Source organism: Sinocyclocheilus anshuiensis, unplaced genomic scaffold, assembly GCF_001515605.1.
Source record: "Sinocyclocheilus anshuiensis isolate Anshui unplaced genomic scaffold, SAMN03320099.WGS_v1.1 scaffold9, whole genome shotgun sequence".
Taxonomy (NCBI): Eukaryota; Metazoa; Chordata; class Actinopteri; order Cypriniformes; family Cyprinidae; genus Sinocyclocheilus; species Sinocyclocheilus anshuiensis.
The window spans coordinates 425,381-447,627 of record NW_015540887.1 but is presented as its reverse complement, the minus strand read 5'-3'; the positions used below and the strand labels follow the sequence as shown (position 1 = coordinate 447,627).

At 41.4% G+C, this 22,247-nt stretch overlaps 1 protein-coding gene across 1 annotated transcript; it reads right to left on the bottom strand.

Moving 5' to 3' along the window:
* Positions 1 to 3,030: 3,030 nt before the first annotated feature.
* Positions 3,031 to 21,994, bottom strand: LOC107688717 (insulin receptor substrate 2-like). Its single transcript, XM_016486452.1, has 2 exons — positions 18,104 to 21,994; positions 3,031 to 5,160 (listed from the first exon to the last, which is right to left on the bottom strand). Exons 1-2 carry the CDS (start codon positions 21,279 to 21,281, stop codon positions 5,156 to 5,158), a joined length of 3,183 nt encoding a protein of 1,060 aa, XP_016341938.1. The 5' UTR covers positions 21,282 to 21,994; the 3' UTR covers positions 3,031 to 5,155.
* Positions 21,995 to 22,247: the final 253 nt, after the last annotated feature.

Below are 22,247 nucleotides of genomic sequence, written 5' to 3'. Positions count from 1 at the left end.
ATATTCCAGTGCTTACGCAATGCTGAAAGTCCAACATGAATCAGCTTAGAGACACTTGTCGTCTCACCTCAGCCTCACCATTACTTTCAGTACACCGGCACACTTACTGAGCAACTCATTACATGACTTTCATATGTCTCACAGAACAATGAAAATGCAGGTCTCTAATTCATTGAACAAACATGCTGGATTGGTGCGATCACATTAGCGAAATTTCATTGGCGAAAAAAAAGTCCATTGTCTATTGTCAATAGTGTACAGATTATGGAACTTTTTGACCAAGCAGTTTTCTGGTCGTCAACAGTGAATCCGCATGAACAACTTGAATCTGTGGCTAAATCTGTGTGAGTAAATCTTTGCCCTCAAACAAAATTCCCAATCGTGTGGAATCCTATATAAATTACTGGATTTCATCTGTGTAAATTCGCTGAACAGCAGTATGTGATCACAGTATTTTTCAGCACATGGTTAAAAGTGTTAAAAGATTGTTGCAACCCAATCTAAATTAATTCATATTTTACGAGGTGGCTAATTCATATGAATTCGCACGACCTTAACAGTAAAAATTCATACGTTTTGTGAAAAATCAGATGTATTTTATAAGGTGGCAGATTCGTAGGAAATCGTACGAATGACCACCCCTAACCTCGCCCCCTAAACCTACCCCTCACAGAAAATGCACAAAATCATACAAGTGAAGTCGCATGAATTAGCCACCTCATAAAATATGTACGAATTGCTTGTGAGATACAGTAGCATTGATTGTTTTGCTTTGTGAAACATTTCCTACAAAAATTATTTTGAGGAATAAAAGAGATTTTTTTTTTCTCCTGTTTAAATGTTTAGCCTTTGAATTTAAACATCTTTTTATTGTTAGGCAGTTAAAAGTTAGCATGATGCTAACACGGTAGCTGAATTTGAAGTCACTTGTAACACTATTTTCCTATTGTTTTCGCATTTGCTGAAGGTAATGACTGAAAAGTAAGGGCAGAACCTGGGCAGTTTACGTAATTTAGAAATCACAGCCAGGACATCTCTGGGAAAAAGAGGACATATATTAATAATGAACATTTATTACTCATTTATTACACAAATTGGAAACGTCTGTGCATGTTGAAGGAACATACAAGTTCTCTCCTACCCTTCCACTGCCAACTGTTTCATGTCATGTCTTTTCTTTTCTGATAAAAATAGCAGTAATTGAATTTGTGACTATAAAAGCTGGTTACGAACATGTAACCATGTAACATGTACGAACATGTTTCAATATAACCTGCGTAGGGATATAATATACAACGAAAAATGACCCTAGATCAACACTGTTACTCTAATGAGTTTTATAGATTTGACCCCAGGACAAGCAGGAGCCCTGCTTTAAACAGGTTTGCGTTCAAGGGGCTTTTCTCTTCTAGGGAAAAGAAAAGGTGTGACTGATCATTTTAGGAGAGATTTTCAACTCTATCTATCTATCTATCTATCTATCTATCTATCTATCTATCTATCTAAATAATTGCATGGTAGATCTCAATAACACTTTAAACACAGGTTATAAACACATGAACAAGAATAATGGCCATATAAAAATGAAAAGTAAATATTAAAGCAATCACAGTTTAACTGTTTTAATTGTCCCAATACAATTATATATTATATATTGACTATTTTAAGGATGTCCTCGCTACCTTTCTGGGCCTTGAACGTGTCAGTAGAGTTGCTGTCTGTGGAGGGTCAGAAAACTCTCGGATTTCATCAACAATATCTTCATTTGTATTCTGAAGATGAACGGAGATCTTACGGGTTTGAAAAGACATGAGGGTGAGTAATTAGTGACAGAATTTTCATTTTTGGGTGAACTATCCCTTTAAGAGCACAATGAAAATAATCTATTACCACAACACTACAGTGTATCACTCTGTTATGCGTGGTGTGTCCACTTGTAAATCTTAAACCAGGGATTTAAATGTTTTTGTATATTAATAAAAAAAAAAAAAAGCTGACACAGTGTTGCTGTATTTATAGTAAACACTGTCAGCTCTCCATCATCAAGCCTGAGTAGGACATTCTCCCATCTACAAGATGATTTTAATCATCCATTACCTTTTATTATTTAATAAGATCAATTAGCGTGCTTAATTGGTCCAAATGAGCTGTTTAGCTGATGAGGGCTGTGATGGATGATGGGATTGTCAGCAAATTGAGGAAAGCTGTTTCTCTCAGGGACTTTCTCCCTGCTCTCATTCACGCCTCCTAGGTCTTTCCTGGTCTCAATCATATACACGCACAGTATGCCCAGTTGTTCCCAGAAGTCAATGCGTTTACTGATTCTGAGATTCTGAGGCAGACATCTGTGGGAAACTGCCAGCATTCACGTAAGCGGACACGGCTTTAAATGAGACATGAGTCAAAGTACTGCTCAAAGCTGGCTTGACTATGCATAAATCTGACTAATCGGTCAGGACATGCTGACCGAACATATCAGGGAGTCTTGACACAGAAAGCCGGCCGGTCTTAACTCAGTGGGATCCCAGGAACCCCTGCATCTGCTGAGGAAGGCCAGAGGGAAGGATCCCAGGCCTGTTTATTTTTATCCTTTTGTCACCCGTCCCAAACCCCCACACCGTTGGCACTGACCAGGCTGTGCAATTCCATCTTACCCCAAGTCTAAATTACCATTTTAATTAGCAGGGGCTTGAGAATTAATAATCCTGAATTATATGGCTTTGGGCATGAAAATTCATAATCCCTTTAGTCAGTTATGTATTCTGGGTCAGGTAGTAGATCAGACTGCAGCCATTGTGAGTGTCTTCATGAACTATTTGTTTAGTCTGCGTTTAATTAACCGCAAAGACTCCTTGAAAGTTACATCACTTAGGTTGAATGTATTCTGAGTGTTTGTGTGTGACATGTCTGGGATGTTGCTCAGATGATGAATGAAGACATCTGCTGTCTGGAAGAGCCAGGTTGTTCTCAGGAAGTCACAAGTCATGTCATTTGTGAGCTATGAAACAGACATTAGCAGAGACGCTGGGGTTCTTAAATAATGTTACTTTTTTATTGCATGTGGCTATTCAGAATCAATACAGTTCTAAAGCAATGCTAATTACACTAAGTTTAAATTATCATTTCTAAGTAGCATCACAATGCAAAGAATATGAAGTATATACAATGGAAGACACAGGAGAAAAAAAAACTCGCTCAGGCATTGAAATATTCAAGCTTTCCATACTGAGAAACAGCATTCACATAAGAACACTGCTGAAATTACTGTTAGGATTCAACAGCAAAAAAAAGAACAAAAACACTTTTCCATTTAAAAGTTGGCAGAAAAAAGGTGTACAGCAAAAAAAACTTTCTTAAGGTTTTAAATATATTAACACAGTGTTTTTACATTTGGTTCCTTTCTGTAGACTAATCTTTAAAAAATGTAAATATTGCATATGCCGTTTGTGAATTTGTACCTATTTGTGTAATATCAAGTATCATTCAATGAATTTTATTTATTTTTATATCATAGCATTATCAAATATCCTCGAAGTGGCATTTATCATACAGTGTACATAGTTTTACAAACGTACTGATAAATTAGAAAAGAAAAGCGCCAGGCCAAAGTTCAGCCTTTGGCAAGTACCTTCATTAGTGCTTTAGTTGTTTGGGGGAAATTCATTCAAACATGTACCATATATATATAACTATATACAAAAAGACATAAGTTATCATCTTTAACTTAAAAAGGTCAGTTGCAATCTCTTTATACACTATGTACAGCTTTCTAGGCAAACGTTTTCATATACTTAAGTCAAGTTGTGTGTGTATGTTGTACTTTGTTTCGCTCGCTTGCGTACGACTCTGCCTCTATTGGTGGATGTTTAGGCCGTGCGTTTGGTCTCCTGCGGAGATCTCCAGAATACTCTACATTCAAAAGTGTCTTGTGTTACAATCTAAGGAGTTTGTAAGTGCAAGACAAAGCATTGGTTCTGACGAGTCTATCCCTGTCTGACGGTAGGGAGCAGCATTAATGGTGTCAGGCCTTCTGAGACGTCCCTGAATCTATCACTCTCTCTTGAGCCGACGGGTACGGGTGTAAGGCGAAGGGAAGCCTGTGTGTTCAGAGCAGTGAGAGAGGGCAAGTCAGCAGAGGCTTCTGGGTTGTTAAAGACAGTGAGTTAAAGTGTGCTAGCGTGCCTAGGCTTGAGGTGAGGTGCTCCTCTCTCGGACCTGAGGCGCACGACATCATTCATCTAGCATACCGTAAGGGTTGTGTGTTAATCGCGTGTGGCTTCGTTCCAAAACTGATAACTCCTCTGCTCTGGAAGCCTGCTTTGCATATGTGCGGGGATAAATAGTATTATATTAAAATCCTCTACATATCTGTGTAGAATGCAAAATAACATTAATAGATCTTTGATTGCAGCACAAGACCTTCCTCCGCTGCAGTACAAGACATTCAATTACCATGGCAAACAGTAATCTTTGATACTCTCGTGAGTGTATGCAGGTCCTCCAGAAAACACTGTTTGACAGTACAGTCAGTAAGGCTTTGGATTGGTGTTTTTTTTGTTTTGTTTTGTTTTTTAAGAAAACATTCACTTGTAAAAATAAATTAATTTCTCAATATATATTCTTTTTGTAAGTCATAACCTGGCTCGTTCTGAGGTAGGGTTTTTTTCCGATTTCCAATTGTTGAGTAAATTTCTGAAATGCCACCTCTGTGCAGTGTTACGAACGCATGCACGCCGCCGCCGTGGGGGTAAATAAATACGCGACTTGTGTATGCGTGCGTGTGCGGATCGGATGTCTCTCCTCGTGTTTGGTTCATAGGTTTTGGGGGACACTGGCCACTCGAAGTCCAGAGCTCGTAACAAAACCTGTGAAAAAGGTCCATAACACAAAAACTGAGGGAAGGGATTGTAGTGAGTAACAGATGGACAGGAAGTCCCGCCTTTGTGTCTTTGAGTCATCGTCATGCCTCGCGCTGGGGTCAAGTGTCCGTGTTGCTGTGACGACGGTCATTCGAATGGATTCGGGAGGACAAGGATCAGCAAAGAGCTGAAGAAGCAGCAGCAGCAGCAGCAACGTGGTCCATCTGTCCACATGAGCACCTCCTCTTCTCCTCTCGATGGAGATGAAGGAGCTTTAATGAAGAGACTGGCTCTGTTTAGTCTGCAAGAAATAAGAGAGAGAGAGAGAGAAAGAAGCACATTAATGCGATGTCTATAAATATCCAGACAGAGAAAGCACACGAACCAATAAAACACAATGTTCCTTGAGATCAACACGGTCGCGCTGCTGTCACATAACACAACAGCCTTTTATGGGCATTCACTGATGTTTCTGCATTTTTCTGAAATACTATCATATTCCTCTGTGCCTTGTCTGGAAAATCTTCCCTTTTCACAGAGCGGTGTGTGTTTTTCCATGACCATCCGTATGTGATTTATACATGCGGAATGAAGCAGACTAGTGGGGGGATAAAAGGTTACACGCTCCCCCTTCTCTCATTCTCTCCTTTACCAAGTAAGGAATGTGCGCTCTTTCGCTACGAGCAACAGAAGTGGCAGGTGCTCAGAGACAGACGAGGGAAACACTCGCTGCCATTTAGCACTATGCAGCTCATGGAAAGAGCACAAAAATACAACACATCCACTACCATGCCACACAGCCTTAAATGTTCAGCAACATCCATGTAAAATGTTATTTAATATTTAAATATTAAAATTTTGAATATCTTGTTCTAAAGATGCAATTCCAACATTTCTGGGTTGTGTCACATCACTTTTTGAGGGAACAAATCTGGGGAGTTTCCCAAAACCATCGTTAGCTAACTATGGTTGTTAGTTCCATTGAACTCTATTGGTAAGGACAGAACTTGCGACCATAGTTGCTTTTGGGTTACCAAAGTTTCACTTTTCACAATATTTTAACACTTACACAATTTGATATTATTATTACTGTTAGCCATCAGTACGGCGTCCCTCACAGGATATACTGGGAAAAATAAGTTGTTGGAACAAATTCTTAATTTGTAGCCATGTTTTCATTCTTTTTCGTTAAATCATGGCCATTATTTCACTAAATTAAAACCACTATTTAACTTCATAACGAGAGAACTAGCTAATTTATAAAATGTGGCCATGAAATAAAAAGTTGTGGCAATCAATTCTTAATTTGTGGCCATTATATCTATATCCATAGTTTTAAACATCTAACATTACTTTTATAGCTGACATTTGCTGTGGCTTTAGTATAATAGCAATTTAAACCCAATCACTTAATTTTGCAAGCACCTTGCTGACTTTACAAAATGATGCTTAATATTTTTCTCTCATTGCATAAATGGGTCTTTATAGACACAATGTAATTTTAGAAAAGTTCATAAACACAAGTTTCTCCTGGTTAACTGTACATGAGACGTAGTGAGATATGAAACAATAATTTGTGTGTGCACATTACCACAATTATAAAATAATTAAAACATCCATACAATTCTTGCCAATGCAAGAATCCATCCTGTGTGAATGGTCTCATAATAGAGAAAAAAAATGACTTGCATCACCTTTATGTTTGAAATGTAAATATCAAAGTGTCATTTGACAGTTTGCTTCTCTCTTGCTGCTGTCTGGGTTCTGTTTACAAGACTAGATCGCTATCCTGACCTCTCACCCATTGTACTTGTTTGTGAGGTTTCATTTGCATGTAGGCCTCACACTGGGCGGAAGTCTCTGCAAACACAAACCTCTCATGGGCCTGTCCTGCCTGGCCGTACTCTAGCGCCACCCCCCTCCGATCTCCTCCTCCTGCTTTTCATCCGCCTAGAACAAGAGGTGTTTTCATAGAGGGAGACTTGCTCTCACACACACTTAACAAACCCTTGATTCACGGCCATCGGCTATACGGCACGCCATAATTGCTCCCATTATCTGGACTGCCCGCACACATTCCAAACACTTCCGCATGTGAGTCCGATATCACAACATCCACTCCAACAGGGATGGAAGTAATTCCCATGAACGTCAGTAGGGCTGTAGTCTCTCATGGAGAGCTGGGTAAAGTCAGGGAAGAGGGGCCAGCGTGAGGTCAAGCGTTTTCATGGTCGTAAAGAGCCTCATCTTTTCCTGCTCTTTGATACCTCCCTCTGTGTGGTATTACGAGGTATTACTCCTCCAGTTAAGTGCTGACAGAACTGTTTGCTCATGGCCAACTAGTGAAGACAGAGAAAAAGTGAGAGAGAGGAAGAGTAGGTGCTTTCCTGTTCTCCTTTCAACTTTACCGACTGTGGGAAAAACAGCAGAAAACATGTTTACACCACTGCCTCACCCTGATGGTAAAAAAACAACAGTAACACCAATGATAAAAACTATATCAACTGTAACAATGGCAAACGACAACACTAACAATTGTTAAGACTATTGGTTCCAGCCCTGGCTTCTGATTGGTCAATGCACTGAATGCAACATCCCAAGTTTAAACTTCTACTCTGAAAAGACTCTGTTGTCCTATTAAGTAGTCCAATTCATAAACAAATGATTCTTATTAACTGATTATTTTTAGTGAATCAAAAACTGATCAAATGTTGGTTCTGTTGACCATTATCTTCATTAAATAAACTGCAACTAAACTGGGGTGCATTTCACAAAAGCATCCTTAGCCAACTATGGTCGCGAGTTCCATCGGTACCAACATACTTCAAAGATTCGGTGTTTCCCGAAACCATAGTTCAAACGAGCATTCGCAAACAGCGTCACAAACTTACGTGGTTGGAACTACAGCTCTCGACCTGTGGTTAGAAGCATTAGTAAGACATATGGGCTACAAGAAATAGTAAATTAGTCATCAGGTGCTATGTTCAATACAGCAACATCTTCGATCTCTAATCAGTTAAATAGCAGAAGTTACTATTCCACCACATGCATGTGAAGTCATTAACAATGGCCCTACATTGTTGAACTAATGTGGTTCAAACGGCGGAGATGCGACCGTGTTCGGGAAACAGTCGTGACTGTAGTTTGTTTCCACAATAATGCATCGTACTATGGTGTTTAATCAGCGAGTTACGTCGTTGTATGGGAAATGCACCCCTGCATAGTTTGGGTCCTGTTCTTTATTTATTTATTTGTTAATTTATCATGTTATATTATGTTATAAAGTCAGAAGCTTCACTTTATTATCTACACTATTAGCTACGTTTTTAAAAAGTTTGGCCTAATGGAGGCTATAATGTGTGTCCAGCTTCTAGTTGCCCATAAATGGATAATGACATTATATGACCCAACCTACTTTACTGTCACCACTGAGTGCTTCAGAGACACCACCTCTAAAACAACGGCACTATATTGACTACAGAAACATCAGTGTAACATCTTACATGACAGTGCAGTGGAAACCTTGATGTGAACTTGAGCTTGGCTGCTCATATCCATACTCTCAGAGTACCATGTCGGGTGGTCTGCTTTCGTCATGTGTATAAATAGACTCAAAACTGACAAGAGATCTCTTTCCCTCTCTCGCTGATTCTCACATTCACACTGATGCCACAGGGCTGGAGTCATGTGAGTCTGTGTGTGTGTGGAGGTCAGAGAGGCAGCTTGAATTTCACACAGCTAATTAAGCAAGAGGAAGCTTGGCAATTCCATGGATGTCCCATTCTGATCCGGAAAGGCAGAAAAAACAGCACCAATGAACGAGGGGAAAGAAAGAGCCATGAGGTCATGGGACAAGCACTCAACAGAGACGCAGAGAGATGAATGAGCAGAGGGAGGAACTGGATATATTTTATCTGTCCTTTTCTTAAACTCTGATCCAGCTTTATTCAGTGTGTCCAACAGTAATCAACAGCACCATATAAAAAATAAATTAGATTTTACTTGAGCTATGCTATGTTATAGTCGAACAGTGTTATCTAAGCATTTTTATATACACCATTATAGTTTTTCTTAATATTTAGATTTCACTGTTTTTTAATATATTTATTTTTAGCTTTTCAGATGTATTTTTTATTTCAGTTTTAGGCTTAGTAGTTTTAGTACTTTAACTTACATTTATTTTTTCATTAGTTGACAATGCAACATTTCTAAATTTTGTTCAAGTTTTTTTTTTATTATTTTATTTTATTTTAAATTAACAATAACAATGAGTCAAATTGATGAACAAATGACTAATTTGAGCTGGTTCTTTTAATAACTCAAAACATTACTATTGCTTAACTGAATGAACTGATGTGACTGATGAAAGTATGGATTTATATTAAGTAAAGACATTTTGTTTACTTAAGATAAATCAAATTAAGTATCAAAATCAGAACATTACATAGCTACAATTTAATAATTAAAAAAATGCAGGATATGCAGCTGAATGCTGGATCTTACAGCTGAATGAGTAAATGCAAATCAAATCAACAAATATAAAAGTTAAATGTAAATATGCTCAAATTCAATTATCAGTAAGAGCAGATGGAAACCAGAAGTAGGAGGTCTTGTTGGACCTTCTGACCTCAAATTCCCTCCCCCATCTCTCTCCCTCTTGTTTTGTCTCTCAGAGTGATCTCTCAGCTTATAAAACATCTTCAGATCTACATAGCTACATATTGCTTCCTAAACACATTTATGACATTGAAACTTTCCCGTGTCTGTGTGAGAAATCAGCGCAGGTATTTAAAGCAGCTGTAATCCGGACCCCGCTGATTCTAGTCAACAGCCTGTGAACCCGCTGCCCCCATACCCCAAAAACTATCCCCGCTCCACACACACATTTGTCCTGCGACTCATTTTTTATTTATTTCACACAGGTTAAATTTAGACCCCTGTAGCCGGGCCGGGAACAGTCTGGCGTTCTCACACACATAAAACACAACTGTTCTCACACACAAGGCATATTTACAGTAGTGAGAAAAGCAGCTGATTGACTGACTGTACTGTAAACATGTGCTAGTGTTACTAATTTATTTATCTACGCCAGTCTCATATATCATAGATGGGGGGTATCAGTTTTAACCCGTGGGGTAGAAAAATTGTTTCTGTTCATCTTCACTAAGCAGGATCTTCCAGTGTCACTCCCATTAGGGATGTTCACACTGTCAGCAATTTGCAGTCATTCATCTTTAGTGAGAGTTAAAGGTAGCAAGTGACACACAAAATAAAATTTAAGGCATTCACTCATTCAAATGTGGCTGTCTGTGTTACAAAACATTACAAAGTATGTGGACTACTGTATGATTTTAGAAATTATTTGTTAACACATCTATGACAGATTCTCAACTCAATGCCAATTAGGGTTGCCAACCGTCCTGTATTAGCCGGGAGGTCCCGTATTTTTGGCCTAATTGATTTGTCCCGTATGTGACCTCCCTTGTCCCGTTTTTTGACTGCTATGCTGATCTAACCACTGACTGATACAACAGCAGCAGCGCTGATCACTTGAGAATGATCACCGATACCTGTAATCATCCAGTCACAGCCCCCCTCACGCAGTATACGTTAAGTAAATCAGAAATCGTGAACATAACTGTTCGAGGAAGGCTGTGCCAGCTCTGCCGGCTGGTCGCTCCCACCTCACAGCAAGCGCCGCTCGCACTAACGCCAATTCCATCCATGTTTTCACTTCAGTAAATCAGTTTTGGTGAATACAAACAATGTGATTATTTTTCATGAGTCCAACATCCCGCGCAAGAGACGTGATCAGTAAGGGAAGTCGTCTTTCACTATTGTAATGTTGTTTAATAGAGAAAAACATTTTATATTTAAGCAACTAATAGCATAATTCTTAACCTTGGACCTTATTCTTGAAACACAAAATGACCGTGTGTGTGTGTGTGTGTGTGTGTGTGTGTGTGTGTGTACACTAGGGCTGGCTCCATACCACTTTTTCAGAACCGATACCGATCCGAAAAATTCTGAGTATCTGCCGATACCGATATCGATCTGATACCAGCGCAGTTTTTTAATCAGTGTAGAATTTCTATACCTCAATGTGTAGGTCGATCATCACTCTTTTGTATGTTACACACAATCTACTAAATATAGACAGCTTCATTATAAAGAAAAATAACAAACAAACAAATATATAATCATAATCTATGACAAAAATACTATTATAAACTAGGTTAATGGATAATTCAGCAGCAAAAGTTACTCTAGAAAAATCATGAGTGCACAATGATTTTATAAAATCCTAAACTTTTAGTGAAAAAAAAAAATACATTATTTAGTGGGTAACAAATAAAAGTGAATAAGTGTAGGACTAAATCTGGTAGCCCTACACATTGCTCTTTGTATTGTTGTAAAATACATTCATGAAACACAAGTAATATATTTATATATAAATATATACTATAGTAGTCAACATTTGAAGTGGATCAAAACCTTTCATCAAAGTTGTCCTAAAACCAAAACAATACCCGTTCTTGTCTTAGGACAACTTTGATTAACTTTTTTGATCTACTTCAAATGTTGTCTACTGTATAAATTAAAAGACATTTCTTTTAAATGTATAGCAGAGTAATGAGGCAGCAAAATATGATAGATAAAACGAATAAGAAAGGCTATAAAGAATCTTTCATTGCGCAAAAGTATTATAATACTAAAGGCTCCAAATAAAGAGCGGCACAAAGCGCTTATGCGCATCCCGTGCGCAGAATGATGCGCTCGAAGTAGTCTCGCGTAGCCAGACCTTCAGACAGACGGCTGAAGGTCAGGAATCCATGGCAGCTATCATTGGCCAAGGCCCGCCCATGAGACCGTTTGACCGACATGTCAAACAACCAATCACAGTTCGTTTCGTTCATCGTCACATTTTGGGGCGTGGAAATGTCGTCACAATAACAGACCAGTGTGTAAAACTCTCGGATGTATTTTAAAGATTCTATGCCGCGAACTTTAAATATTTCACATACTTTTGAAAATCCAGCGTTTAGTTGATCCTGATAAGTGCTCGTTGTCACAGTTGTATACACAATGGCTTTCTTCTTTCTTGAGGGGGTTTGGCGTCATGGCATCTTTGTTTCCAGGCAGAACGTTAAAGAACGCGACACCCACGTCTACCGGAAATCATGTATAATTCAACCAATCCGACGATGACTTCGAAACTCCTGAAGTGTTTCCACTTTTGTGTGCCATATATGCATCAGACGTTTAGCCAACGGTCCGTGGGCGTGACATCTGAGGCTGAAACTACGCTTGAAGCAACACGGAGTCACAGCGCGCAGTGCTCCGCATAGAGAAGTTCAAAGCACAAAGTGAAGAGATATTGATGCGTAGTGTATTAAATAGTTTATTGAGCCTTTTCTTTTAATGGTTTTAAATTTCAGTTACTGTGCTCGTGAAGAGCAATTCATAGTGATCTCTACTCCAGTCTTGTGATCCAACCAGATATCCGGTAGAAATTTACACGATTTAGAAACAGCATGAAACTCCAGCAAGATAAATTCCTTTTATGCAAAACCATTTATCTTTATTTACAGATCAAGTATAACATTAGGAACATCTTGGAGAGAGTTTCATCGTCTTGACTGTCATAACCGAACGCGACACGCAGTTTAAACGCTGAATGGAGGATGACAGACAGCCGCAGCGGGGAGAAGAGTTTACGTCAACTTGACTTGAATATTTGTCTGTACCTCACATTAAACTATGGAACAGCTTCAGAACACTTGAAATATAGTGCACAAAAACTTTATTGTGCTTTATAATTGTCAGACTTTGTTCTGTGTTTTGTGTGAGTCTTGCTCCCCATGTGCCATCCTGTGCCCATATTTGGTTAGTTTCCTGTTCGTGTCCTGATTTTTTTTGTTTCCTGGTTTTTCCCCCCCGCGGCGATGGAAATTGCAGCTCGAGTCGCCGCCCTAGCTCGCCTCGATCTCCCCTCGATCTCCCCTTCTACGAGTACGCCCGGGAGTTCTGCAAACTCGCGGAGGTGACGGCGTTAGAAGACAACAATAATGTTTATGTGGCTTTCGTGGGGCTTAATAATAACACAGAATAGTATACGCTCTATATCGGATTTGGATCGGTCTCATCTGAACGATACCCCGATCCGACAGAAAATGCCAGTATCGGAGCGATACCGATACTGAATATCGGATCGGCACACCCCTAGTATACACGGTCACTCACCCCCCCTAATTTAAATGTGAAATTAAAACCGGCAGTAGGTGGCAGCAAGTCACTGGTAATAAGTGAGTCATTGCGATTGAACGAATCATTTAAACGTTTGATTCATTAAGGACGAAATACCGTCATGTTGCTCAGAGACGCAAAACAGCATTGTGGCTTTAGTGCAATAGTGCAGAAACAGGCAATATGGTGTCTAAAACGTAGGTATCTTAATTAACTTCTAGTTTACTGAACTGTTGTAAAAAAATCACACATCACATTTGTAATCATGAACATTTTTTTTTCATGTGAAATTGATTAACTATATGAAGTGGTATAAATATATACATTTTATGCCCCCATATCTTGAATTTGTGATCATTCTGAATGCATTTTAATAGACTGAATCATGCAGTGAAAGAGCGCACTGTTAATGAGCACACGCACTAGACTTCACGTAATGCTCGCACTCTGTGTTTTTAATGTTTTTTTGCGTCGTGAGAATATTCAGCAAAATAGCTCACTTGTCATGGTATGCTACTTAACTATATCATGTTATGAATAAACTAAACATTTTGAATTTTTACCTCAGTGTGTTTCTTCTGAGTTTTTATGTGTGCTGTTACGCTCACTTGTTCTGAAGTCTGACAGAGACAGACAGAACGAGTCTCAACAGCGCGACCTTGATAACAGAAATACACCATCCATTATCAATCGCTGTTTACATTGAATGTAGGCTAATAAAATTAGAAGAATCATTCTCGCGTTTCGATGCCTCGCTGTTTTTTTTTGTTTTTTTGTCACTTATGTTTTAATCAGGCTATTTGTCCGGTCGGGCAAGTAAAAAAAAAAAAAAAAAACATTTTAAACTAGTTAGAAGGCTGATCAGCTGTAGCTTGACCTATACTATTATTATTATTATTATTATTATTATTGAGAATATTAAGAAGGTAGTTCGACATGTATTCTGCTACTGCGATTCTCTCTGATGATGCAGTAACTTGCATCATCAGAGAGAATCTTCGATATCTTCGGTCGGTCCAATGATTGTAAACAGTCATTAGGTCCGTCAGACTTAAGATATTTTAGCGGTAATGTGGCCAAAAATATTTTACCTATCGAATCTGAATTTAAGACATTTTAAGACTTTTTAAGGCATTTTATTAGGAAAACGGTATTTAAGACTTTTTAAGGACCCGCGGCGCGGACACCCTGCATGATTATGGGAAGACAGGCAGAGAGATGTCTGGGCAAAACGTTATGCTGTAGGCGTGGTGTGATGATCTTCATGTGTAAATGTCACAGTCTAAACTCATAACACTACAGCCAACTAAGCCAACAGAGCTCAGCGGTCGTATGGAAATAATCGCCAGCCATGAATAAGAAAGTGTGTGCATAAGTATGTGTGAACTCAGCAGATCTCACAGTCATTCCCTTTTAAACAAATCCAAAAAGCAGCAGCAAAGATAATGCCCAAGGAGCCATTTAAATTCATTTGATGACTGTAAAGCATCACTATATATTCTGCTCCCCCTGCCACACACACTCAGATCACTTAGCTCAGCAGGGGAGAAAAGGAGTATTCACTCAGAATCAGGCCACATGCCATGCAATTATTTCCACACACGGCACGTGCTCTTAAAGAGCGTCCTATGCAGATTTCAAATGATATTTTCCAGCCACATCCCCCTCATTGCCACATGCTAAACCCCCCCCCCCCACACACACACACACAAATATACAGATGTTAAGTGTATAGGATGTTAACATAAAGTATTGTATGTTAAATGTTATATACTTTACATGCATATACAGAAATGGTGGAGGGTGATGAATGTACCGTGTCCTTTGATCTAAGAAGTCAAGGACCGAGGTACAGAAAGTACTTTTCTCTTTTCTATAGATACATACTATCCCAAGAAAAAAAGAAGGGGTACAAGATGAAGGTATTATTTGTGAGTAAATCTCACAAAACATGAGAAATTCTCATAATAAATAAATTGTTTTAGTGGTGATGATTATGCATTGGGGACTTTTTATATTAGAATAAAATGACAGCAGTACAACAGATATTACTGTCATAGCATGCTATTTTTTCCATATTGGGGGAGTAGGTATTTGTCATAGCATTGCAAAAAATAAATAAATAAATATAATAAAATAGGCCTAATTTTCTTTAAGCTATTCTATTGATTGCGAGGTGAAACGAGGAGATGGCAGGTTTCGTGAAAATCACCCGCGTATGTGTGTGTGCATGTATGCCATTTACTTGGTCACCAAATAAAGCTTCTCAACAATGTCTAATCTGTGGCAGCATGTAATCCGCCTTATCTATGCTGCTAAATGTAGGGAGCAGTGAGAGCATTTAACAGAACATCTTGGATGAGTTTAACACTATAAAATCTGCTACAATAGCAGGTACTTACAGAGTCAACAACAACAAGACTAAGAGGTGAAGGAGGACATGAAGAGAGAGAAAGAACTGGGCTGCAGATTCAGAGTGATGATTGGTGATCGACAGAGAAAGGAAGAAATTAAAATAATCCCTCAAATATGAAAATAACGAGAGGAGATATTAAACGACAGAAAGATAGAATGATGTTGGACTAGGATTAAAAGGAATAGGTGTGTGTTGTGATGGGGGATGGTCGTCTGAGTCTGGTCTCTAGAAATAAAAGCAGTAAAATTGATAGACACAATCTCTCTTTCACTGCTGCACTTTTCAATTAAATCAAGTCTATCAAAGCAGAAAGGGGCGGGACTCGGTGTGTCTGCAACAAAAGAGAGATTTCACTTTTATTTCAAGCTTGTGCCAAATGTTTTCACTGGTTATCTGACTGTATCTCTCTCTCTGAGCTGTTGTGTGGGGCAGCAGATGGTCGCTAATCATTAGTGTATTGTCAGGGCTCTGATGGGCCCAATAACCACTGTGCACTGCTTGGAATGGCAGGTGCACGACCCTGGCCCCCACCATCTGCTGGCCCGGCCCCTCACACACACTATTCTCAGGGGGGAGGCTTCTCTGGAAGCCCACTCGCAGACACACTCAGCTCTCTGAGATGAGTTCTTGGGATGTCCTAATAGTACATTTTTAATAAAACAATGTTTACTCTCTCCTCTAGTGCTATTATTATGAAGGAAGAAATGGAAAGAATACAATCTAAGGAAATAAAGGGTAGTCAAAAGCTTCAATGCCCACAGTGCTCTCAATGATGATCTCTATAGCCCTCTATATCCAAGGCCAGGTCAGAGGTAACCAACATATTTTATGTATGACATATTTTAACGTTCACTGACTCAGTGAGGACGCAGATATGAAAAAACTGAAATAAATGCGCCAGAGCGTGACAAAAACCAATCAGTCCTAAGAAAATGAAGCGTCGTCATAACATCCGGCACACTATATAAAAATGTAGTTGTGTTTGTCAAAGTATGCGTCTGCTTCCCATTCACAAATGTATTATTCAAATCAGTGTGTAAATGTGACGGGAGGAGGGAAGGAGTGGAATGTGGCATTACAGACGCTGGCGTAGTAAACAGAGCACAGTCTATCCGTGCTCTCATCTCTGCTCAATGGATCCCCTTACTGGCACAAGTTCCTATCAGGAAGACTATCAGTTCATTCTACACAAATAAGAGCTCTGTTCTGTCTCTGTGGCTCATCTTTTGTTTTGGTGGAATGTTGTCGGTGGCCAATCACAGGGCAGGATGGCTGAGCTCTAGCGAGTGCGTGTCGATGTTTGTGTGAGTTTTCTTTGTGGTCTCCTCCCACTGTTCTAGAGTTTATGTGGCCTGTGGCTACGTATTTCTACTCCATCCACTCATGGAGGTAAACAGAGAATTGTAGAAACGCTTGCTCCGCCAGCACAAACACTCTCACACACACCCTAGAGATCATAATTGAGCTTCTTATGTCGTCTATTTGCCTTTTTTTTTGGTGTGTGCATCTGCTTCTAACTTGTTCTACTAGACAAGTCGCTCTGTCCTTCGAGTGCAATCTTTCACCTTGACCTTTTGTCAGTGCAAGAGTCTCAGTAAAATGTAGAGTACTCTTTTTAACACTTATATATATATATACTTAATGCAATCCCACTTATACAAAGTCACGCTCGACAAGAACAACACCTCCTATCTTGCAACTCATTTCAATGTGCGAGTCCACGTGAGTCTATATCTGTCTATCAGCCCACATGTTTATCTCGGAGCTACACAAACAACTTTGTTTTTCAAGTTGTGCCGAAAAACAAAAGGTGGGTCATTCCTTAAAAGAAACCTGGCAGGTCGGAAAAACAAGCCAACGTTAACCTCTCCGAACGACCTTTGCACACATTCTGCATTCCAGCCCTGAAACCCTCTACCTGAAAACGGATAAAAAACTGACTCACTTGTTTTTATCTGAGCTACTGTTCACTCAAGTATGACACAATGACTAATTCTGATTCAGAGAATGAGTCAAAGTTTGATGCAAATATTGGGAATGATTCCTCTTTTGCTGGATTATTGAAATGCGGATATGAGCTCGCTCTCTTTCTCTTTTACATTTACATCCTCTTAACCTCACCGCATCCCACAGAGTCATCACGCTATTGTCAACAAAATTAACATTTCAACTAATAAGCAATCCAGTACAGAGGAATAAACCCTTTAACAGAGCTGTTTTCATCCTAAATACTCTGCAGGCACGGATGAAGCGATCAGTCTCTATGAATAAAAACTGTGCCACAGCTTTTCAAGAGGCTTTTCTATCATTCTGACACTCAAGTTGCTCAATTAGCTCTCTCACATAAGAGGGAAATCTGTCATGTGCCACATCATCTGGTGCACGAGTAATATGCTGTTGTTATTTTAGCAAAAATAAACTGTCATGTCATATTTTGGCACATTATTACAGCTAAATAATCATTCTGATTAAACAATTCAGAGCATAGTAATATGAAAGGAATGACTGTAAATATTAACTAATGAAGGTAGTGTGCTTGCACATCACCAGTTATCTCCAGTTATGAATTCCCAAAGCTTACCTTTTACCGTCGTTGCCGTCTCCTTGAACCCAAGGCTGGCATACGGACTGGCATGTATTCCATTGATGCCCTCTTTACAACAGCTGGCAGCTTTGAACCGGACAAGAGAATCACAGCTGGCAAGTCCTCCGTCCATCAAGTTTAAGGCAATGTAGTTAAGTCCATTCTGAAAGCCAGCCGACGTCTCCCTGCACATGGGACTGTTATACTCTTCATATCCTTCCGATCCTTCACTGTTCCTCACAGAAACAGACACGTTCTCCACAGAGGCCGAACCGTGCCGCCTGGCGTCGTGTGCGAATGAGGGAAAAACTGGTGTTACGGTGGTGGTTGAGGAGAATGTCTCTGAACTGTGCCGCCTGCGCCCCTGGGGGTCTGCACGAATTACCTTGGCCCCCTGGTCAGGGTCCACCAAGGCCAGAGTGGTGCCATGCAGCAGAAAAGTCTCAGTGGCAGGCACTCCCACAGCCTCCTCCACAGTCAGCCTCTGCATGCAGGAGGATGGGCTGATGGTCTGCCCACCTTCTGAGGGCTGCGATACAGGCTGCGGAGGAGAAGCGGGCACGCCAAACGTCATCTCTGTGTAATCGTCTTTAGCTTTGTCGACTGGGCCCACCGGTGCCACATGTGCAGTGAGGTGGTACCTCTCATCTTCCTCCTCTTCCTCGGGGTGGGCGGGGCAGGATGTGAGCTCTGGAAGGGGCTCCAAACGATCAGATGGAGCAGCGTTTCCAGATTTGGGTGACTGCGAACTCATATCAGTGTTCATGTAATCAGAGATGGGGGACGTCCTGTGATCGGCGCAGGATCCGAGGGATGAGGCTGGGCTCTCGGAGGAAACAGTGGAGGGGGGAGTGCAACTTTCAGCAACACATCCAAAGTCTATGATTATGTACTCTCCAGGGCTTTTTGGCTCTGAGGGGAGGGGATGCTCATTCATGCTAGGTAATGTCCGAAACGTGTCCAGGGAGAGGCGGGTTGGTCGGCTGATCCTGTGCTGGAGGATGAGGCTGTCTGTGCGGCTTTGTCTTAGAGGAGATGGGGATGCTGTGTTTACGGACTCCTCTATTATCCTGTGACTTTGATGATTCATGACAACATACTGATCATTGTCTACATTCTTTAGCATCTGCTGGGGCTTATGACAGCGGGGCAAAGAGTTAAACGAGTGAAGCTGTCGGAGACAGGGAGACTGCTCCATACCCACAGGGCTCAGGTAGTAGTCTGGTGGCGTCACCGAATCTGCAGGCGACATGTTGAGGTACTCACCGTTCGTCAGTTTCCCATCCGAGCTGTCTATGGAGAACTTAGAGCTGCACAGCATCCTCATGTAGCCACTGTCATCCAGAGAACAGCTGCTGGGGGAATTGGTTCTGTAACCATTAGCTATAGTGAGGGGGTGTGTCCTGGGGTTGATTATCTGCTTCGGAGCAGAAACGCACATTGGGCTCATAGGCATGTAGTTGTCAGACTTCCCCCCTTGTGGAGCCACACCTGGCGTCATTGGCATGTAGCCATCGTCGCCCAGATTACTGCTGGAACTTTTCAGTAATGATCCGATTTCGATGTCCCCGTAATCCTCGGGGTATGTAATTTTTGGGGATGCGGTGTGGGAGCTGCGCCCCAAATGGCCTCCAGATGTGTAAGTGGCTCTCATGAGCGTGTACTCATCCAGTGAAGCTGAGGACACTTGTGATGGCACCCTCTTCTGGTAAGGCATGGTGAGGGAGTGTGTCCTCTTCCTGTAGGCATTCTCCAGATCTACTCTGCTTTCCTCAACTGCTGCCCGGACGCTTCTCTGTCCACAGCTAGTGGGCCTCTCCATGATCATGTATCCGTACAGGTCACTGGGGGGGGTGTCAGCGAGCGACTCAGGTGTGTTGCTTCGGTTCGCTGCTAAAAGGTGCCATATATCACCTGGGCTGGAGCCGCACTCATCGCAGGAGATGAAGCCGGCGTCGCTGGGGGAGCCCGAGATGGAAGCAGTGCAGCTGGAGGGGCGAGGGCCGCCTTCTATGTTATTGCCGCAGGACATGCTGACAGGGCTGGCAGCCGAGGGAGGGGAGTGAGACACAGGCATGCACATGGATTTACTATGCTGCAGGGATGATGCCTCAAATGTTCTGCATGGGCGAGCTGTCACTGTGTTGGAGCGGCTCAGGTGCGTCCTGTTCACACCTGGGCTGATGGGGCTGCCGTCGCCCTCGCTTGCCGTGCGAATCCTACAAGACGTCAGTTTAGTCACGGGAGACGTCGTTGCCATCCTGTCGGTGCGCGAGCGCCGCTTCAGCCCGGTTTGACTCGGCGGGAGGTTGTTAAAGTGCCGCCTGGTGGGCACAGAGATGGGGTTGCTACCTGAGGACTGGCTTTTGCTGCGCGGGCGGAACTCTGACATCTCTTTCATGGCTTTCATCGCCTCCAAAATAGTCTCGTGAATGTTTTGCGCCACCACCGAGTCGTCCGCCTGCATCCACAACTCGCCGGGTCCGATAGACGCGGACCGGCCCACCTCGATGAAGAAGAAGCTGTCTGAGTGTCCGCATCGGCGGATGTTCATCAGCTGTAAAATCACCGACGCCGCTTCGGTGTTGAGCTTGACGAAGCTGATCGTTCGGCTGGATAAACACAGCCTGTGAACGCCCGTTAAGTTCCTGCTCTGTCCGAGTCCCTTGGATTTCAGACTGACCTGCCAAACCTCCTTGTAAGTGGCGGAGACGGGCGTTATCACGCCGTAGCTCTCCTCATCAAAACCGACGAGGGATGACGCCGAATTATTCGCGGAGCCGTCGCTCACTTTCCCCTCGTTCATTAAATCCGTTAAGACCGTGTACCAGTCCTCCTGTTCCTGCTCGTTTTCGGCGGCCACGGCAAAATACTCGTCCTTGGTGTAAAGGGCGATCAGATGTTTGTGTTTGGCATCGGCTCTCTTGTTGATGTTCAGGCACGAGTCCAAAGGTATAACCCGTTTAGCAGCCGACTTGTTTTTCCATTTCTTCTCGCTCTCGTAATACTCCAACCGGGCGCGGGAGCCCTCGCTCGGCTCCCTCAGCACAAAAAACCGCTTGTGTCCGTGCTTCTGCTTCCTCAGATAGCCGCATTTCTTAACGTGGTTGTTGTTCTTCACGGTCATATTTGAAATCAGCTGTCCTCCCGTCGGCGGCGGACTCGCCATTCTCATATATGCTGTGAAGAAAAACTCTCACTTTCCCTTGACTTGTGCTGTCAGTCAGTTATAATCCTGTCAGACTCTCTTATGGACCCGGCTCGGAGTGCGCGTTCGCTGCGTGGAGCGGTTTAACAGTAAATAACACATATCGCTAAGTGACTGGAGTGAAGAGGAAAAACAACATGTGACGTCCTACACATCCAAGCTTTGGTTACAAAAAAAATAGAAAGAAAAAAATACGCACACACACAGAAATGAGGCGGTGCAACCTCCGGGGGAAGGCGTACCTGTGAATCCGCCCATTTTAACAGCTCATTGGGCTCATTGGTGGAAATGTCTGATTGACAGTAGAGCGAACTAATCACTTTCTACTCCTATTCGCTGCTCCGCCCCCGCTGGAGCAACTCAAGCTACGGGAATTGTCAGAGGATCGCAACCCACTGTGTGTGCTGCTCGGATAGCCGCTCGGTTTTACATTTTACTCAAATACGGAATAAAATCACTGTGAATAGTCTATGGTTTAAATATTCTTGGGTCGTTTTAGGGAACATCTGGGGTGGTTAAAACAACCAGTAAGTACTGACAGGGGCGCAACTTTTTCTGCATTTTGTAATTTGTTCTTTAATTACATCGTTTTGTGTTCATTTCGCTTATGATTTTGTAAAGTCACAATGTTCTTATGTGTGTCTTTCGGATGAAGATTATGACTAAAACTTAAATAGCAAATGTCCTACTTATTTTTATTATTATTATTATTTTAAATTTAAAGCCATTTGCAAATGTAATATAAACTACTCCCTTTTTATTTTAAATATAGGCTAATACTGTGAGTATTATTTTGTAAAATGTATTATTGAAAGATCAACCCAGATCATGTCTCTGCTCTGACGCATCATAAAATTCATACGCAATGCGCGTGACTTAATATGTATTCCTATATATTACTTCATTCTTTTGACCTCGTTATATTGACGCATT